The sequence below is a fragment of the Mytilus californianus genome, unplaced genomic scaffold (assembly GCF_021869535.1).
Source record: "Mytilus californianus isolate M0D057914Y unplaced genomic scaffold, xbMytCali1.0.p SCAF_1, whole genome shotgun sequence".
NCBI lineage: Eukaryota > Metazoa > Mollusca > Bivalvia > Mytilida > Mytilidae > Mytilus > Mytilus californianus.
In genome coordinates this window covers 10241229-10262194 of record NW_026262581.1, presented here as the reverse complement: position 1 = coordinate 10262194, position 20966 = coordinate 10241229, and the positions used below count along the sequence as shown (strand labels likewise).

The window sequence follows — 20966 nt, the reverse complement described above, 5'->3', positions numbered from 1 at the left end:
TTGGTCATTATTTTTAAAGTTAACCTCTGTATACTCATTGCAAATTGGATAAATACTTAATTTTATTTAATGAAATGATATAAAAATTCTTTAATAAATTACATTTAGTCCATGCTTCTTTTGACATTTAAAATAACTATTGAGTTATAAAATAATTTTTAAAAACAAAAAATACCTATATTAGAAACAAAAAAAAAATAACTTGTTTAGTATCACCCCCTGACTGTTGTTTAAGTCTTGATAACTTTTATGTAGCATATTATATAATATAAACTATATTTAAATCATATCATCTAATTATAAAATTTGAAAAAAATTTTATTAAAAAAAAGGAATGATTATTAAATATAATAAGAAAAAAATTTAATAACTATTACTTTTTGTGGAGACTTGAGATTTCTTTCCAAGCATTACACAGTACTGCTGAAGAATTTCTAATCTATTTTATAGTTTTGTAAAACTTCATGCAAGATGTATTTGAATCGACCAGATGTTTACACAGGTGTTTATTGAGCTTCCTCTATAATGCTCTTCTTTCCTTATTATAGAAGTGGTGTAGATTTGATTGGCATCTTAATGGATCAGGATAATTATTGTCAAATAAACTGCTGAGAAGAGCCTACTTAAAAAGCTCCGAGCATCCTCCGAGCATGCTCGGAGCTTCCTCGTAAGAATAAATCTATGATCCCTAAATGTTATGTTCTTACTTCAAATAAATTACATTTGACATTAAAATCCTTCACTTGATCACGGAGCCAGGATTTTTTCGAGACCTTTGTCTCTATTTAACATCTGTGAAATCCTGCATAACAACAATAACATGAGCACAATAGGAATCAAAAATGCATCACAGATTGATGACTCGTTATACCCTGCTGTTCTGCTTCAGTCATCTTACAATAAATCTTAACGGAAGTTTCTATTCCTTTACTACAAGTTCACACATTACACACAACCAATGAACTTAAAATGTTTGCACTAACTATACATCAAAAATCATAAAATCTAAATTTCTTTTTAAAAAATGTATTTGATCAGATTTCTAAAATCTTTTTTTCTCTGGTGGTCCTTGAAGAAAATCTGCTAGTCCTCACTATTATTTCTATTGCAAAATACTTATACTGTCCATCTTTTGCAAAATTTTGGTGGTCAAAATCTTCTGACCACCATTTTTTGAGTACTATGTTTTATTTTAAGTTTTCAACAGCTTGTAACTACTGAGGTCTTAGAAATTACTAAAATATTCAATGACTTTTTCTAGTTTCAGGATATTGACATTTTAAGCTTCACTAACTTTTCTATACAACAAAACCGGTTTTAAAAATTTGACTTTACCACACAACAGCAGGGCTACAATCTGAATGTAAAAAAATAGTATTTTCAAATCAATTATCTAACTTTAAAGTGTATATGATTTACTTATATGATTTTTTTTAATATCAAATGTGAAATGATGTGAATCTTTAATATTGGAGCTTCTTCCATCAGAATGTAAATGTAATCAGATTCAGATTTTTCCAAAAGAATAATAGGAGTTAAAATCAAATTGGAAGAAAACAAAAGGAAGAAAAAAATTAAAAAGAGGAGGAAGAAAAAAACTGTTGCATTACAGCAATAAAAGTAGAGCCCCCTATAGAAATCATTTTCACAAGAATAAAGAATATGTAAAAAATAAACACATACACAATCATATAATCTTTAAAGTTAGTTTAAGTACTGCCATTCACTGATGGTCAGCTACAGAAAGACAATGGGAACACATTTATGTAATATTTTCTGAGTCTCTTAATTAAATCATAAACAAGTCTTCCTATGTTTTGACCCTTATACAAAAGTCCCATACAATCACTTAGAATTTCCCTTCTCAATAAATCAATTGAATTTGGGTGAAAAAGAGACTTCTGTATAAACCATTTTTCCTTCAAACTCTGAAAATATTTGAACTTTTATAATACTACGATATTAGTTTTTGCACTTTTTTTAAACAGTATTTACAATACAATTTATGTATTTACATATTGTCAATTATCCACTTTTCTGTTTAAATGAGATGATAACATGCAGATAAAGCAGAACATGGTATATGATAAAGAGGTAAACTGACACAAAATGATACAATACTTTGGATACCATATACAGACACAAATATTCAACAAAAAATAAGACACTTCTGGTACCCAAAGTTGACAGATTCTGCAGGATAACATATATGCATACTAAACATTATGCAAATTAGGAATGATAAAAATTTGTCATTAAAAATTCATGACATGAAAATATAGCACCAATTAGAAAACATTTTATAAACAGCACTGGTCCTGTAAAATTTGCCCTTTGAACATCTAACTACTTTAAAAAGCAGACGAAAGACAGATTTTCAAAACACAGCACAAACTCCTGCAAAATTGTCTTTTTATTGTATATACAAATTTACTATTACCCTGAAAGATTCACTGAACACAACAGAAAGTCGTTATTTTCATTTATGCATCGAAATATCTTTTCGGGTCCAGTGAAATCTTACAAAAGGTGTCAAATCATGATCAATGAAAAATAAGAACATGATGCTAACAGACATATATCTACAATATACATATTGAATATAGAGAAAAAAAGTTAGAATAAGTATTACACAATGACTATTGACAATGCCAACAATTTCAATGCCCAGATGTTATTCTTACGACAGATTGTAGGTGGCAACTCAATATAATGAAATACATATGTACAAATGACATACTAATTTATGTCTATTTAGATAGTTTTTCAATTAAAAAGTAACTACAAATACATCACATTTCATGATATATTTTGTTTTTGGCTTTCAACATAAAAATAAGCATAACAGCAATATAATCAGTTCAAATCTAGAAAGAGATTATCATTTACTTCAAGTTGATATATTTAAGTCTATCTTCATTAAACACTGAACATGGAAAAAAAACTTGAAGACACCTAGATTTTGTAGCTATATATTTCTTGTTGTTTTAAATAGTAAGTTCACTATATCAGTTTGAGTACATATGTCGGCAGTTTTTGTTTAAAAAAAAAATGTGTTGGAAATCTTTATGATATGACTGCTTAACTACATAGTACTGATACTTCACAACTCATTGCTACACCATTGACAACACTAATATCATGTTAAGGCTTTTCAATAGAAACATTTTATTTCCCAAACCTTTCAGACTGAAACTAACTATAGCCAAGGTGGCTTTTTCTTTTTAAAGATTCCACATGAAAGTGCTTTAAAGTTTTATATTAATTTCTTTGTGTATAAATGACACTACATTTTTGTATTAAAGAGGTTTAAAAGATTTCATGACATATTAATAATTAAAAGATTCAAAACATGAGAATCTAAAAATGCTTGATGCAGTCCCTCCCATGTAAAATATGTTTATTCAGAGATATAATGATATTTTTGAAAAGCCACTGAAAAGAGATTGGGCTTCAATACTTTATGGTAAACTTTAAAAATTTTAACATTTATGTATACACTAGACAATGGACAATATGATACAACAATATTTTCTTGACATTTCCTATGTTGTCACAAATATGCATGGAATGTTAAATAAAAATTCACAAGTCCAGTACACCGGCCATTAAGTTCTTGTAACTCATCTTCTGATTTTCCTAACCGCTTTCTTAATTTTTCTGTTATCTGTGCTTCCAGCTCTGTAAAATATAAATAAAATTCATTTTCAGTCAGTTAAATATCATTATTGACTCCTTAAATCAGCTCCAAGGGGAGTTCATTGCTTGTCTGGCACCTGTTCGACTGATCATCTCTGACATTAGTCTGTAATCAGTCTTTACCATAAGCTTTTTGGCTAACAGGCCAAATCAATGTTTTGGGGAATTTTGTTATAGAGTTTTCTTTCCTTCTTGCTATCCAAAAGAGATTTTAAAAGTCTGGGCAGTTATGAATGTGTGTACTGCAACACAATACAGGTTCATTTTGACAAAATCTTAAAGAAACACATCAGTAAACTTTTCAACTCAATAATTCTTAAGATTTACTGCAAATTCTACTTTAATTATAAAATGTCAACTTTAAGTATGGCTATTATTCATAAATAAATGACATTGAAATTTCATAGTTCAAAATTTTTACTTCAGCCAAAGCAAAAGAGGAATACATTCCATCAGGGTGACATAATATTAATAACAGGGAAAAAATACCCAACCCCTGTTTGGGGCAACAATTATAATAGTAAGACCTACCCTATATTAAACATTCCTGTGCCAGACTGTTGTGGTGTTGAAGGTTGTCCAAACCCTCCAGCTCCAAAAGATGGTGTTGCAGCTGGGGTAGGTGCGGCACTAAAGTTATAAGGCGTCCCTGCAGGAGTGCTAGCAGCCTGTCCAAAATTAAACCCACCTGCAGGCACTGTTGGCTGCTGTGGAGCTTCAGCCTGAAGAAAATATCATAATGCAAATTACAATTTTTTCCTCAAAACAGCTTATAGCTGACTATGCGGTATGGGCTTTGCTCATTGTTGAAGGCCATACAGTGACCTATAGTTGTTAATTTCTGTGTCATTTGATCTCTAGTGAAGAGTTGTCTCATTGGCAATCATACCACAGCCTCTTTGTTTATATAAAATGATAACAAGCAAGTTATCGTTAAATAAAAGTACTATATAAGTCTCTAATATCAGTCAGTTTATTTTCAAAGTAAAATGTGATCAAATTGAATTTGAAGGGCGATTGTATTTTTTCACAAAAACTAAAACGCATATATATGTTGTGGCTGGCAGGCTTATAAAAAAAATTATTGCCAAAATCCATCATAAATAAAAGAAGAATGTGTCCATGTGACACAGATGCCCCTCCCCTCTTGTTAATTTGCAAGAGTCAATGTACTAATTCAAACAAATTTGAACTTGATCTTTGTTTGGTGGTAATAAACATTGTGTATGAGTTTCATAACGTTTGGTTGATGCAAACTAAAGTTAGAGAACAGAAACCAATTACGGATTGAATGTATGGATGAACAAAATAAATGGACAATGGTAAACCTTAATACCTGGCAGCGGGGGCAAAAACATACCTGTTTTGGTCCACCAAACTGGAATACAGCAGCAGAAGGGGCAGCTGGCTGTTGTGGTGTATTGGAACTCTGCCCAAAATTAAAGCTTGGTGCAGCACTAAAATTAAAACCGCCTGAAAATGTTCAAAATAAATGCATATTTAACAAACATCATATTGTTGCAGTAAATGTGATTGATGTATAGTCATTTTTATGTTTTATCCATTATTTTAAATCTCAAATACTGTGAAACAGGTTCCCTGACAATTGGTATACAACAGACAGTATTTATTATTTAATTTTTAGTGTGACTACAGCTGTATTTCTTTCTTTATCACTGTCATGACTTGAGATAGTATTATTTTTATGAAAAATTTGTAAGGGGTTCTGCGGAACCCTGTGTCTCGCCTACGATTGCTGCTGTCAGTGTAAATGTGTAATGTTGACTTAAAAAGTGAGTCCACTTATCAGTAAAATACAGAATGTTAAAAAAGATTTAAATAATCTCTTTAGATGCTATTTCTTGGTCTTGAAGATTAGCTTCTGTCCAAGTTTCATAACAATCCGTGAAGGTTAACAAACTTTATCATGTCAAAAAATTTTAATCCCAGACTGTCAGTAAATGTTAACAGTAAAAAAAGTCCATCTATCAGAAAAATACTCAAAATGAAAATATATTTTCAAAAGTGTGCTTCAGACATTATCTCTTAATCATAAAAAAGTTGCATAAAATTCTATGAAGGTTTGACAAAGTATTTGATGTGTAACAAACATTAACCCCAGACTGTATCTATTTGTTAAATGTAAAAAAAACTAAGTCCATTTATCAGTAAAATACAGAAAATTTATTTTCAAAATTTTGCTCTGGATATTGTATTTTGGTAATAAACAGGCTTCTGTCCAAATTTCATCTAATTCCATGTAGGTTTGACAAAGTTATTGATGTCCAAAAAAACTTTAACCACAGACTGAACCTAAATGTTGACGCGGCCGACACCAGAATCTATGATCGCTATGTCTTGCTTTCGCGAAATAAATTTAGCAGACTCGACAAAAATGATAGGATTTGGGTATTTTCAGTATTTTTATCAATTTTAGTAAATACACAAAGAAGTTAAAGAACTGAAAGTCTTAACAATCTTAAGTTTGTCACCAAAGAGAAATATGAAATGATCATTCATTACTGACAACATTCTGAACTTTTTCTTGCAGGAAATTAACTTTTAAGAAAGGAAATTGTTTACTTACTATATTGACATCCACTTCTTTCATATTTTAAAACCAAAATTGCTCAAACTTAAAATAATCATAAAATCTACTTTATTTTGTTAACCTACCATAGGTGCTTCTTTCATTATCATTTGGGGGAAAAAAAGAAAGGACTCCAGATTTCCAGGTCCATCAGCAGGAAATATAAACCAGATAGGAATAAAATGCTTCGCTGGGCGCAGCTTGATACGACCGCAGAGGTCGAACCCTGAACAGTTGGGGCAAGTATGGACACAACATTCAAGCTTGATACAGCTCTGAATTTGGATTGTGATTAAATATTTGACACAGCATAGGTTTCTGACACAGAAAGAATGTGGTCTAAGAACTTGATTTTTTTTAATTTACCTATTATGGTCCAATGTCCAAAATCAAAATACATGGTTAGATTCAGCATATCAAAGAACCCCATATATTCAATTTTTGTTGAAATCAAACAAAGTTTAATTTTGGACCCCAACTTGGACAAACTTGAAAACTGGTCCCATAATCAAAAATCTAAACACATGTTTAGATTCAGCATATCAAAGTACCCCAAGAATTCAATTTTTGTTAAAATCAAACTAAGTTTAATTTTGGACCCTTTGGACCTTAATGTAGACCAATTTAAAAAACGGGACCCAAAATTAAAAATCTAAAAACACGGTTAGATTTGGCATATCAAAGAACCCCAATAATTCAATTTTTGATGAAATCAAACAAAGTTTAATTTTGGATCCTTTTGACCTCAATATGAACCAATTTGATAGCAATCCCACAAAATAAAAAATCTAAATACATGGTAAGATTCAGCATATCAAAGAACCCCATATATTCAATTTTTGTTCAAATCAAACAAAGTTTAATTTTGGACCCCAATTTGGACCAACTTGAAAACTGGGCCAAAAATCTAAAATCTAAATACATGTTTAGATTCAGCATATCAAAGAACCCCATATATTCAATTTTTGTTGAAATCAAACAAAGTTTAATTTGGGACCCCAACTTGGACCAACTTGAAAACTGGTCCCATAATCAAAAATCTAAACACATGTTTAGATTCAGCATATCAAAGAACCCCAAAAATTCAATTTTTGTTAAAATCAAACTAAGTTTAATTTTGGACCCTTTGGACCTTAATGTAGACCAATTTAAAAAACGGGACCCAAAATTAAAAATCTAAATACACGGTTAGATTTGGCATATCAAAGAACCCCAATAATTCAATTTTTGATGAAATCAAACAAAGTTTAATTTTGGACCCTTTTGACCTCAATATGAACCAATTTGATAGCGGGTCCACAAATAAAAAATCTAAATACATGGTTAGATTCAGCATATCAAAGAACCCCAAGAATTCAATTTTTGATGAAATCAAACAAAGTTTAATTTTGGACCCTTTTGACCTCAATGTGGACAAAGTTGATAACGGGGCCCAAAAATCAAAAATCTAAATACATGGTTAGATTCAGCATATCAAAGAACCCCATATATTCAATTTTTGTTGAAATCAAACAACGTTTAATTTTGGACCCCGATTTGGACCAACTTGAAAACTGGGCCCATAATCAAAAATCTAAATACATGTTTAGATTCAGCATATCAAAGTACCCTAAAAATTCAATTTTTGTTAAAATCAAACTAAGTTTAATTTTGGACCCTTTTGACCTTAATGTAGACCAATTTGAAAACGGAACCAAAAATTAAGAATCTAAATACACGGTTAGATTCGGCATATCAAAGAACCCCAATAATTCAATTTTTAATGAAATCAAACAAAGTTAAATTTTGGACCCTTTGGACCTCAATGTGGACCAATTTAAAAACGGGGCCCAAAATCCAAAAACTTAATACACGGTTAAATTCAGCATATTAAAGAACCCCAAGAATTCAAGAATAAAACCCCATTGAAATTGATCAAGAAATAAGCAATTTATACGAAGTATCTTCTTTTGCACAATACTGTGCAATTGAATATTTCTTGCTATTGTGCAATACTGTACAATTGACAATTTCTTGCTATTGCGCAATATTGTGCTATTGGATATTTCTTGCTATTGCGCAATACTGTGCAATTGAAGATTTCTTGCTATTGCGCAATACTGTGCAATTGAAGATTTCTTGCAATTGTGCAATACTGTGCAATTGAAATATTCTTGCTATTGCACAATACTTATTATATAATAATTTACACATCCTGTTTGGTGTGTATCTCCTACCATATCATTATTATTTGCTTTTAAATATTAATCAGAAATAACCAACTTAAAATGGAAAATTTTAAAAGAAAAAAAAAAGTAAAAAAGAAAAAAAAAGAAAAAAAAAAATCCCCCCCCCCCCCAAATTTTTTGAACCCCCTTATGATTCATCACCCCCAAACTCAATCCCAGCCTTCCCTTTGTGGTATGGTACCTTGCAGTACAATTTCAGAGAGATCCATACACTTGAACACAAGTTATTGTCTGGAAACTAGAAAAATGCTTATTTTTGGCCCCTTTTTGGCCCCCAATTCCTAAACGTTTCGGGCAATTACCCCCAAACTCAATTCCAGCTTTCCCTTTGTGATATGGAACCTTGTAGTACAATTTCAGAAATATCCAAACACTTACACACAAGTTATTGTCATGAAACTAGAAAAATGCTTGTTTTTTGCCCCTTTTTTGGCCCCTAATTCCTAAAATTTGAAGGCAATTACCCCCAAAATCAATTACAGCCTTCTCTTTGTGATATGGAACCTTGTGGTACAATGTCAGAGAGATCCATACACTTACACACAAGTTATTGTCTGGAAGTTACAAAAATGCTTATTTTTGGCCCCTTTTTGGCCCCTAATTCCTTAACTGTTGGTACCATAACCCCCAAAATCAATCCCCACCTTCCTTTCGTGGTATTGAACCTTATGGTAAAATTTCATGGAGATCCATTCACTTAAACTCAAGTTAGAGTGCGAAAACCAATGTGTCTTCGGACGACGCCGGACGACGCCAGACGACGACGCCAACGTCATACCAATATACGACCAAAAAATTTTCAATTTTTGCGGTCGTATAAAAATGGTAAAATAATTAAAGACATTATAATGAATCCAGAAATATCAATATCCAAACAATATTTCAACACAATTTTTCATTCTATCTTCAGAATATCACATTTTTACCTGGAGTTGATGACGTAACAGGAGTAGGTCCAAATGAAGCATTTTGAGTTGCACCAAAGACTGGTCCTGAAGGCTTTTGAGGTGTTCCAAATGAGGGAATAGATGACTGGGGTGCACCAAAGGCTGGGACGGAGGTGTGAGGGGTTCCAAATGCTGGTGCTGTTGTCTGGGGTGTTCCAAATGTTGGTGTTGAAGTTTGTTGTGTACCAAATGCTGGAGTGGATGATGGCTGAGATGCTCCAAATTGTGGATTAGTTGAAGAGGAACCAAATCCAGTAGCTGTAGAGCCAAATCCACCAACTGTACTGATTGGACTACCAAAACTTGGAATACTAGTGGAAGTACCAAATGTTGGTGTTGAGCTTTTTGAATTACTAAATAAACTTGATGTCTGTGGAGTTGACCCAAATGTGACAGAACTTGTAGCTGGGTTAGCTGAGCTGGCTCCAAATACAAAGGAAGAACCAGTTGAACTTGACGTTACTGTTGCAGCACTCCCAAACACTGTACCAGATGATATACTTGATCCAGTAGAATTAAATATTGAGCTAGTCGTTGTCTGAGGGACGGCATTAAATCCTGTTGTAGAATTTGTTGGTGCTGCTCCTATAAAACATAAGTACAGGTTTGTTTGAGATTTTAGATGCAAAATATTTATGTGAATAACAGTCTAACAATGATATTGACTAAACTTTAAAAACGTCCTTTCTCTACAGCCTTATAAATGGGCTTTTGTGCCACCTGACCTGTATAGATCACTTTAGTCACCAGTATATGAAGTGTTAGTGCTGTGGTCATTTCCAATTAAATATCTATCTATATATCAATATTAACAAGTATTGTAAAGGTTTTGCATAAATTTTTACAATGTTTATATTTTTGCCAAAATTGTGATGTGAAAAAGATTTTGAAACGATAAACTAGAGGCTCTAAAGAGCCTGTGTCGCTCACCTGCGTCTTCAACAATGGCCACTTTATGGTAAAAATCTTCATTAAATGGGAACAACTCTATTAAGAGTTAACTGACAATTTCAGTCGTTGAAATATTTGTAGATCTTATCCTGCTGATGATTTTTCATTTCTAAAGTTTCTATTTATTTATTTTTTTTATCAGAAAAATGTAAAATTTATCATTAAAGGACAATAACTCCAATAACAAGTTGACTTAAGATTTCAACCATACGGTTTATTTGTAGATCTTGTCTTGCTGGTCATTTGTGCTATTTTAAGTTTTTATTTATCTATTATAGTTTTTTAAAATATTAGGAAAAAACACAAAAATTAAGTAAACATCATCATTAAAGGGCAATAACTCTAATAAGGAGTCGTCTGACAATTTTGGTTATGTTGACTTATTTGTAGATCTTGTCTTGGTGATCGTTTTTTCGATTTAAAGTTTCTGTGTATCTATTATAATTTTTGAGGTAATAAGGAAACAAATTTTAAAATGGTAAAATTCATCATTTAACGGCAGTAACTCCTACAAGAAGTCGTCTGACAGTTTTGACGTATATGGACAATAGTTAGAGCTCAACATTCTAACATTTTTGGTCCCGTCAGAATTTCTCTATCTTTAGTGGTCTAAAAAATAATAAGCAAAACTGCCAGTTACTTCCCAAGTCATTAATTTACACCACAAATAATGTATTATATATGGATACGTTAGCTACCACATCATTCAAGTCCTCATTTACTTTTTTCAAATAAAAGTCTTTTTTCAACAAAAATTACAACTTAAATTCTTCTCCACTGCTGTGAAACAGCATTATTACCTCCAAAGTTAAAAGATGGAGCAGCAAACGCTGTTGGTTTACTATCTTTATTCTGTCCAAATGCACTAGAGGGGGCAGCATTTGTACTGGCTGCAAAAAAATATATAAAACAACATTTACACAACATATATTGTATTCACAATTATATTAATGTATCTCATCATCACTTTATGACAGATCAAGAAACTGTTACTTTGTTTAATTGGCTTGATATATGATGAATGGCATACATTTATTTTCCTTAATATGTCTTTTGTTGTTTGAAACTGATTTAACTTCATTTCAACAGCCAGCGTAAATCTTCAAGAAGTCTATTGTAAAACCAAGTAAAAACATACCAGACTGAAAAAAAAAAAATTGACAATTGGCTGCTTAACAGAAATATAGGTAAGGCCACCCTCAAGAAATTCTTTGTTTGATGTTGCCTACCCATGCCTTGCAACATATTACATGTTTTAGACAAGAAAACCATGTTAAAGCAGGAAAAAATCTTTAAAAAAATTTGTGTCATAATTTTTTTTAGGCAGGCTGCTTTTTAAGAGGATTGGTAGGCAACTTCAAACAATTTAAATTTTACTTTTGTGCCTATTCCAAGTCAAGACTATAAAAGTCCATCAGCAAGTATTACCAGGAAGATCATTCAGAGGGTATCTGAACACAAAAGTTACGGACAATAACTACTACAAAGTCACAGAAGCATGCTATAACATACTTACCAGTAGATTTGACACCAAACTGAAACAATCCTGAAGATGCTGTTGATGGTGCAGCAAAGGGCTTCTTCTTTTCTCCTGGTCCTGTCTCTGTTAAGAGTGAAGCAAAATTTTACAAACTCAAAATTAAAATTTAAATACATGTAGTACAATATATATCCTTTTTATAGAATTTTGTCTATTCATCAAATGAATTTTAAAGGAATTAAAACTAGAGGCTCTAAAGAGCCTGTGTCGCTCACCTTGGTCTATGTGCATATTTAACAAAGGACACTCTCCAACATTGTAGACGAGAGTAGAATTCATGACAAAAATCTGTTTTGTTGATCTTGTATTACTGATCATTTATTCATTGACAGAAAATTAGAAAACCAAAATCATATTGTCACAGGCTATTTGGCTGGCTAATAGATAAAACTGAAGGTGTTCTTATGAAAAATTAGATAAAACTTGTTTACAATCAGTGGGAATTAACATTTGATTCCAACCATCAGGATTTATCATACCAATGTGAGTTTTTGATAATATTGAGCTCTAATACCAGTTAAATGAATATTATCAAAAATTCCAGTTTGTGAATACTATACAAGGACCTACCATCATCTCTGCTTCTTTTCAAATTAGGAGATACTTTAGTAGACTGATTATTAAATGAAGGCTCTGACTTTTTATCTTCTGTCTTGTTAAATGAAAACCCTGAAAAAGTAAGGATTATTAAATAAAATGTGCACAAAGTATTCTACTTTGATAAAGATCATCAAATTCTCAATTTTTTAGGCGACAAGTTCTGCAAAACATCATTAAGTCTTTTAATTGAAATATTTTACTTGGTACAATCACCATACTAATGTCAGAAATCAGAGACTTTCACAGGAAAGGTGCATAGAATAAGCTTGATACCTTTGATATACAGACCATTTCAGAAAACCCCACTTAATAAGTCACTTTTTTTTCTCTTTTTTTTTTGCTTTTCATTATCTTTACACAGGCATTCTTAAACACTTTTCACTCAAGTTCATAAGAGATAAAAATATTCAATTATTATAGCATGTTTTTTTTTCCATCAACAAAAATAACCTTTTTTTCTGCTGAAACAATCATAGGGAGAAGTGACTTCTCTTTTTTGAAGCTGATAGGTAGAAGTGGTTAATTTGAAACAGAAGTCCTCGTTTGCTTGCGGCGCTACAATGTTTGGTTTTTACTATAATATAAAGGGCCATATGTATTCTATTTTTTTCATATTGTTCAATTCATATACGAGTAGACAATTAAAGTCAGTTGTTTCAGTTTATGTCTTCAATAATCATTTATAGTTGCTCAATCACAAATACATTAGTCCTCTTGTCAGAAACTATCTATATACATTTTGCACAATCGTCAGAAACTATCTATATACATTTTGCACAATCGTCAGAAACTATCTATATACATTTTGCACAATCGTCAGAAACTATCTATATACATTTTGCACAATCGTCAGAAACTATCTATATACATTTTGCACAATCGTCAGAAACTATCTATATACATTTTGCACAATCGTCAGAAACTATCTATATACATTTTGCACAATCGTCAGAAACTATCTATATACATTTTGCACAATCGTCAGAAACTATCTATATACATTTTGCACAATCTATTTATCTGAAGCCAAATTACTTACAAAGTAATTAAATACTATATCATATGTCTTACTTTTATTTGATCTTACCTGAATTGTTTGTTCCTGTAAAACTATTTATTGATGTTTTTGGATCACTTCCAAATATACTATTACTACTGTCAGATTTATTACTACTTGAAGTCCCAAATATAGAATTTACACTAGTTGTCTTTATGTCATTATTAGATGACTGACCAAAGACAAAACCACCATTTGCAGGTTTTTGTCCTGTTGCAGAAACTGACTGTCCAAAGTTAATACCACCGGGAGTAGTTAATGTCTTTGTTTCTGAGTCAGACTTAGAATTAAAAGCTAGTCCTGTTGTTGCTACTGTTGATGTGGTAACAGATATCTTAGTACTGTCTAATATAACAGTACTATCCGAGTTCAGTTTACTAACACCGTCTGTTTTATCTGAACATTCTGATGATGTCTTTTCTAACATAAATCCACTAGCAGAAGATTTGTCTTTGGTACCTGATAAAGAGTTCTGACTCAGAAAACCTGATTTGTTAATTTCGTCAGGTTTATTTTCCCCAAACTTGAAACCTGTTCCTGTCAGTGCAGACTTTTGGGGAGAGAAGGAATTAGATTTTCCAAACACAAATCCTCCTTTTTCCTTATTATCTGATTTGACATTTGAACTTTGTTTGTCAGAGTCATCTGACAATTTTACTGAACTATCCCCAAATTTGAATCCACTTCCCGCTGAAGTAATTTCACCACTAAATTTAAATCCAGAACCACTTGCTGATTTAGAATCTCCACCAAGACTGAACCCACTGTTTGACATGTTTGAATTAGAATTAGATCCTACAGGAAGAATAAATCCTGACTGTCCAGAAAAAGCTCCTGGGGCTATCTTCAATCCACCTGTAAAGAGCAGAAAGTTACACGATTAATCTAAATCTCACTGATGGTCACCATGGTCACTAACAATTTCATACATAAGCTTTCTACCATCATAAAAGATCAAAATTAAACTCCATTGAGCATATACTTGTTCTCCTGGCCTTTGAAAGACCAGCTTCAATCCAATTCCTGTTAAGTCCAATTGTTTGTCCCTTTTAAACTATTTATAATTTGGAAATTGTAAAAGGAAAGGAATGAATTTTCATTATATCCATAATTAAAATTCAGATTAAAAATAAAAGATAAAAATTTTTGGGGATTGATTCATTATAAGGCTCTTATATTATAAAGTGAAAACAGATCTGGTTCAATTTGGTCGTTACTTAAATGGTTGGGCCTCAATTTACAAAATTGGCAGCACCTTTTTGTTTTGGGCTAAGGAACATTGTATTAACATTACATAAGGATGTGTAAGTTGTATATCTTACACGATTGAAGACTACATTAAGTTTAAGTTACGTGAAAATGGGTTCTGTAGCTAATATGCAGGTCAATAATGTGCAAATGAATTTTGGAATGACTTTTAATACATGACTGCAAATGCATGTTTTATGGATGTTGCCCAATATGTATTTACTGTTGACAAAATCTGTTAAAAGTATTTGCACAATCTGCATTGGATAGTTGCTAATTACAAAATTATAATAACCATTAAATTCTTGGGTTTTGTTGCAAGTTTTTTTAGAACAGTCCAGACACAAGAAATATTGTTTTCTTAAGTCTAAAACAAGAATGTGTCCATAGTACATGGATGCCCCACTTGCACTATCATTTTCTATTTTCTGTTCATAGGTTTGTTCGGGTCAAAACTCTGATTTGGCATTAAAACGAGAAAGATCATATCATAGGGAACATATGTACTAAGTTTCAAGTTGATTGGACTTTAACTTCATCAAAAACTACTTTGACCAAAAACTTTAACCTGAAGCGGGACAGACGGACGAACAGACACACAGACCTAAGAACGTAATGCCCCTAGGTAGGGCATAAAATGGACATTTATTAGATATAACAATAAATAGTACATGATCAGTTTTACCTGATGATGATGGCTGTGTACCAGGTCTTGGTGTTTCACATGCTATACACTTTGTGACATCTCCTTTGTTAGGGACTAAACATACATCACAATCCCAGTTACCTGAAGGCTTCTTGAAAATTGACTGTAAACTATCACCACCTGCAGATTTTGATGTACCTAAATTGTACAATAAAAATTATAAGTACCTTTCATTTCCAGTAGAAATACTTGTTTTTAAAAAATACAGATATCTACTATCACAATCAGACTTATGCAGCAAAAATTGTACAACAAAATATACCTATAATCATAATACATGCAGTCTATATTGTGTATCTTTAATTGTTCAATTAACGAGAATATTTTTCCACAAGGTCACAATCACATTTTTAAGTCTAGTGATCCCAAATAAAACTTTCAACACTTAATAAGATACTTACTTTTCTTCAACCCAGGCTTAGGTTCAGCACAAGCAACACATTTTTCTGCATCATCTTTATTGGATACCAAACACACATTACAAGTCCATCCTTTACCTGCAAACTTTGCCAGACTATCATTCTTTGGTACAGCTGCAAAAAAAGAACTGTTATAGTATGGACTGAAAAACATTGCATAAACTGCAAGCCTCAAGAAATCTGACATGAACTTTTAAGTTTGCAATAAATTACTTGTGTTTTCAATGTTGGTTTTTGATGATGGTGAAAACCTTGTTAGGTGTATAATGAATACGACACTATTTGAAAAGAGAAAATCAATATACTGACTGTTCATTGGTTTAAAATGTCCAGTTGTATATACTTGATTTCATATTTATTCTATTATAAATTTAAAAAGTCTTCTGCCTATCATTAAGGTATTATTTGTTATTTTTCTAGGAAACTAAATATTTTCAATGTTTAACATGTAAGTCAAAACTTAAATTGAAGATATACTAGTAAATCTTCTTTTCAAAAAGCCTTTAACAGACTCACAAGAAGAGTTGTAGCAAGGGTTCTTCATAACTAAGCATTCTGAATCATTATTGGATTTTATGATAGAAGCTACCTTAGTTGGTAGATAATGAAATCCTAAGGATAGGCTACATAGATACTTAAACCAGTCTGACAAGAGCAACTGTTTTTTTTTCAACATGAACCAGTCAAGAAGAAACAAAATGAAATAAAATTCTGGAAATTGGAACACAAGGTTTTTTATTTTTGGGTCAAAGAGTCTACAAATAGGTCTAGGAAAACATCAAATAAATATATTTTCAATGATCCAGGCATTTTCCAAAAAAACTTTATCAATAAAGAATATTACCTAAACGGTATTGCATAGCTTGCATTTCTTAATTTTCGACTTTTTAAGGACAAATGAGATGTCTTTTTTTGTAAACAATCTTGTAAGACCCAACAAGGGTACACCTAGGTATAGACATTGGTTTCCCATTTTGAGGGGCCAGCCTCCCCAGTAATGGGTATCCTTATGACTATGTTAGATGTTTTTATACACAGAATGATTCAGTCAGATTGCCTTGTGTAGGAAAAGTGCCCCTCTCTCTCCACATTAAAAAACTCTTCGAGGGGTCTGTAGGTGACTTGTTGCAAGCCTGAGTTTCTGCCCTTTTCATTATACCACATTATCCAGAGGTAATTAAAAATTGCAGATTCAAAATTATGGCAACACTTATAATATATGTTTTTACTTATAATAAGCATTATTTACATGGCTTAGCTCCTGGTCGAGGTGATGTGCAGGCTACACATTTATCTGAATCATCTTTGTTGCTAACAAGGCATATATCACATGTCCATCCTTTCACAGCAAACTTGGCTAGACTATCATTCTTTGATGCTACTGAAAAATTAGTTTAATGACCTAATTAAGTAATATTTTTGTAAACTATCTTAAATCAAGAGCTTTTAAGGGTACACATGGGTATAGAAATTGGGTTTCAATTTCCCTTTCTGAGTGGCCAGACTCACCAGACAAGGGTTCTTTTGATTGTGTTAGAGGTGAATATACCCTACTGATCCAGATAGATTGCCTAGTGTAGGAAAAGTGCCAATCTATTTATATAAAAATAAATTGCTTCACTGAGCGCAGCTGGATACGACCGCAGATGTCCAACCCTGAAAAGTTGGGGCCAAAATGGACACAATATTCACGCTTGATACAGGTCTGAATTTGGATTGTAATTAAATTTTTGACACATAATAGGTTTCTGACACAGAATAACTGTAGTCAAAGAACTTCAAATTGGTTATTTGATTTGAATTTATATTCAATTTCTTGCTTTTGTGCAATACACTATGCGAATTGCCCCCCCCCCCCCAAAAAAATTTTACCCCGTTTTTATGCGTTTGTGCAATACACTATGCTGTTGAATATTAACCCCCCCAAAAAAAATATTTGAAGAAATTTTCTTTAAATTTCTGAAATCTGAAACGAGAAAAATTGTCCCCCTCCAATTTTTTTCACCTCCCCCCTTTTCCTTATTCCAAAAAATAATTCTTTCCCTCAAGTTATGGTCAGTATCTCAGACACTCATCATTTCTTAATACATAATTTACAAGCAGTGTAAGGGAGGTAATAAAACATTGTTATTTAAATTGATTTTGATTTGGATTACCTCCCTTACACTGCTTTTAAATTGTCTCAATTGTCCTTTAACCAGAAAAACCCTTGTTTTTCCCCTTTTTTTTCCCTAATTCCTAGATGGTTTGAGCCATAACCCCCCAAAGTCAATCCTAACCATCCCTTTGTAGTATGGAAACTTGTGGTATAATTTGAGAGAGATTCATACACTTTAACACAAGTTATTGTCTGGAAACTACAAAAATGCTTATTTGGGCCCCTTTTTTGACCCCTAATTCCTAAACAGTTGGGACCATAACCCCCTAAATCAATCCCAACCTTCCTTTAGTGGTTATAAACCTTGTGTTAAATTTTTTTTTATTTCTATTTACTTTATATACTAAAGTTATTATTCGGAAACCATCTGTCTTTGGACAACGCTGACGACAACGTGATACCAATATACGACCAAAAAAAATGTGATTTTTGCGGTCATATAAAATTAAGGGGCCTGTAAGTGGCTTGTTTCATGCCCCTATACACATACCACTTTATCAAGGAGGTAATTCGAGAGATTGAAAATTCAGATTCAAAATGATGGCAACACTTATAATAATGAATTCAGGCTTGTATAATCAGCGGTTTTATGCTCCAAAATTGAACATGCCAGACAGGGGTGCCGACTATAGAGTACGATCAGCAAAATATAAGAGAAAAAATTTGATTTCGCGAGGTTTGTTTACGTTCCGCCATGTTCGTTATTGATATTGTAGAGGGCGCTCTTATCATTTTCAAAACTAATAATTTTACCTAATCCATATTAATATGTAATTTTTATTCAATATCAAATATAAACTGTTAAATTGCAAAATTAAATGCTTCACTACAAATTTCTCATTTCTTTTCACTGCATTGCTTAAAATAAACTGGAATCAGCTTGAATTTATCAGAAGGAAAAAAGTGTATAAGTCAACCGGGAACCAGCTTATGCATAACAATGTGTAAACTACAAAACGTAATTGATTATTCTTTTCGTTTTGATGTTTCATACTGACGCATGTTGTTTGTTTTAGCTTAAGACCCTTCAAACACTAATGTGATAGATATGTTAAACATTATTTTACTCAAAGATGGAACTGTTTTACTTTCAAAGTCATTTTCTAGTGATATCTATTAGGTACAGATTTTCCATACACTCTCACTGTATTTATTTTTTCATAAAATTCTCGTGGCGAGAAGGGGGGTGCGGAGAATATACAAGTGCGAACTATACAAGCCGATTAAGGTACATGTTGCTACTTATAATGACAAGAATTATTTACATGGCTTAGCTCCTGGTCGAGGTGATGTGCAGGCTACACATTTATCTGAATCATCTTTGTTGCTTAAAAGGCATATATCACATGTCCATCCTTTCACAGCAAACTTGGCTAGACTATCATTCTTTGGTGCTACTGAAAAGTAAACAAAATTTACTAAGTGAATTGAAACAAACTGAAAATAATCTTCCCCAGCACCTTGCAAAGTACATTTTACTATTAAGGCCAAAATAAATAAATTGTGTGTTCCCTATTTCAACCCTCAAAAAAATAGATAGGGTAGTTAGTAAAACATTTTTTTTTTTTTTTATTGTTGACAGCAGAAAAAGGTTCCAAATCAAATCATTGATGTCCCACCCTTTGTCTGCCCGATTCTTTTATATTCAAAATAGTACTTAAATCTACAGCTTTTTTAATTATCTGTTTTAGTTCTGAGTCAGAAATATGAAAATAAACTTTAATGCAAATTTTATGCATTTCATGGGTTAATATAGGAATATTTTCTTGCAAATGAATTATCTTTAACCAAAAATGGCAATGAAAAATCATGGTATGTTATTATGCAAGGCCTAGCCAACCTTACAATGTAAATGACACACAGATATGTGTGGGAGCAGATTATTACTCCTTGAAAACATTGAAAACTGGTGCTATTAAGTAGAGGTTGATTATGATATTTAGAAGGGTGATACTCTGTCCTTGCACCCTCTTTATCTAATATGAGAGTTTTTATGTTAAGACAAAATGTCATCTTGAAGAGTGAGTGGTCCTTACAATATTAAAATTCCAGGTTTCAAGAAGAGTAAATGTGAAATATTTGTGTTAATATACTATTCAAATAAATTGCAGTTATATAAAATATGACATGAATTTGTTATCCTTTTCGTGTATAAATTGTTATGGGACCAGCAAGAGAAAATATAAAAGAATAAAAGTTGACATGGTGCCGGGGCAGATTCATTTTTAAATGAACATGAATCATACACCATGTCTGCCTGCTGGGGGGAAGCTTCTTTTTCTCTGTCTTGTTACACATTGTCTGCCCCAGGCCATCATTAACTTAAAAGGCATTGAAACTGTTTTTGATGCATCTATCAACAAAAGCTGGATTTATTTTAGACATAAATTGAAGAAATCTAACTTTAAAACTGTTTGTCAATTCACTGACAGATACTGAGGTCCAAAGAAGTTGAGCAAATTATGTCAACTTCATATATTTTTTTGTCTATAGGTCCATCATGATGTTCTTTAAAAAGGTTCATCATACCTTAATTATCCAGATTCCATTTTTTAATTTCCATTATAATTGTTGCATTCATGTGATCACATTTCGCATATATGACAGCTAATATGCTGCCATGGTTGTCAAACAAGCCTAGCTGCAGAACCGTACCTCTTAGGTTCTTATAATTGTTTTTGACAATTTGAGGACCATTGATTTATGGTCCCAAAATTGGCAAAAAATATCACAAGGACCTATGAGTCACAGATCCGCAGCTGCTTGTTTATTTGAAATATGGTTCCTGATACGCTTTTCTTATTCGTATTTAGTTGTAATTAT

General features: G+C 32.1%; 1 protein-coding gene across 3 annotated transcripts in view; it reads right to left on the bottom strand.

Annotated features, from left to right (window-relative positions):
- Positions 1-694: 694 nt before the first annotated feature.
- The window catches only part of LOC127699130 (nuclear pore complex protein Nup153-like), a 45477-nt gene continuing 25205 nt past the window's right edge, over positions 695-20966 (bottom strand). Inside the window, exons 14-25 of one of the 3 annotated variants that reach the window (XM_052202876.1) lie at positions 19409-19540; positions 17235-17366; positions 15968-16099; positions 15546-15704; positions 13643-14467; positions 12526-12624; positions 11932-12018; positions 11216-11305; positions 9444-10049; positions 5060-5172; positions 4231-4421; positions 695-3681 (exon numbers count right to left, since the gene is read on the bottom strand). In XM_052202876.1, coding sequence (XP_052058836.1) covers positions 3624-3681; positions 4231-4421; positions 5060-5172; positions 9444-10049; positions 11216-11305; positions 11932-12018; positions 12526-12624; positions 13643-14467; positions 15546-15704; positions 15968-16099; positions 17235-17366; positions 19409-19540 — 2624 coding nt within the window. In that variant the 3' untranslated portion in view covers positions 695-3623. The remainder of the gene's footprint in view (positions 3682-4230; positions 4422-5059; positions 5173-9443; positions 10050-11215; positions 11306-11931; positions 12019-12525; positions 12625-13642; positions 14468-15545; positions 15705-15967; positions 16100-17234; positions 17367-19408; positions 19541-20966) is intronic. The other 2 variants (XM_052202884.1, XM_052202893.1) reach the window with 2 other exon arrangements.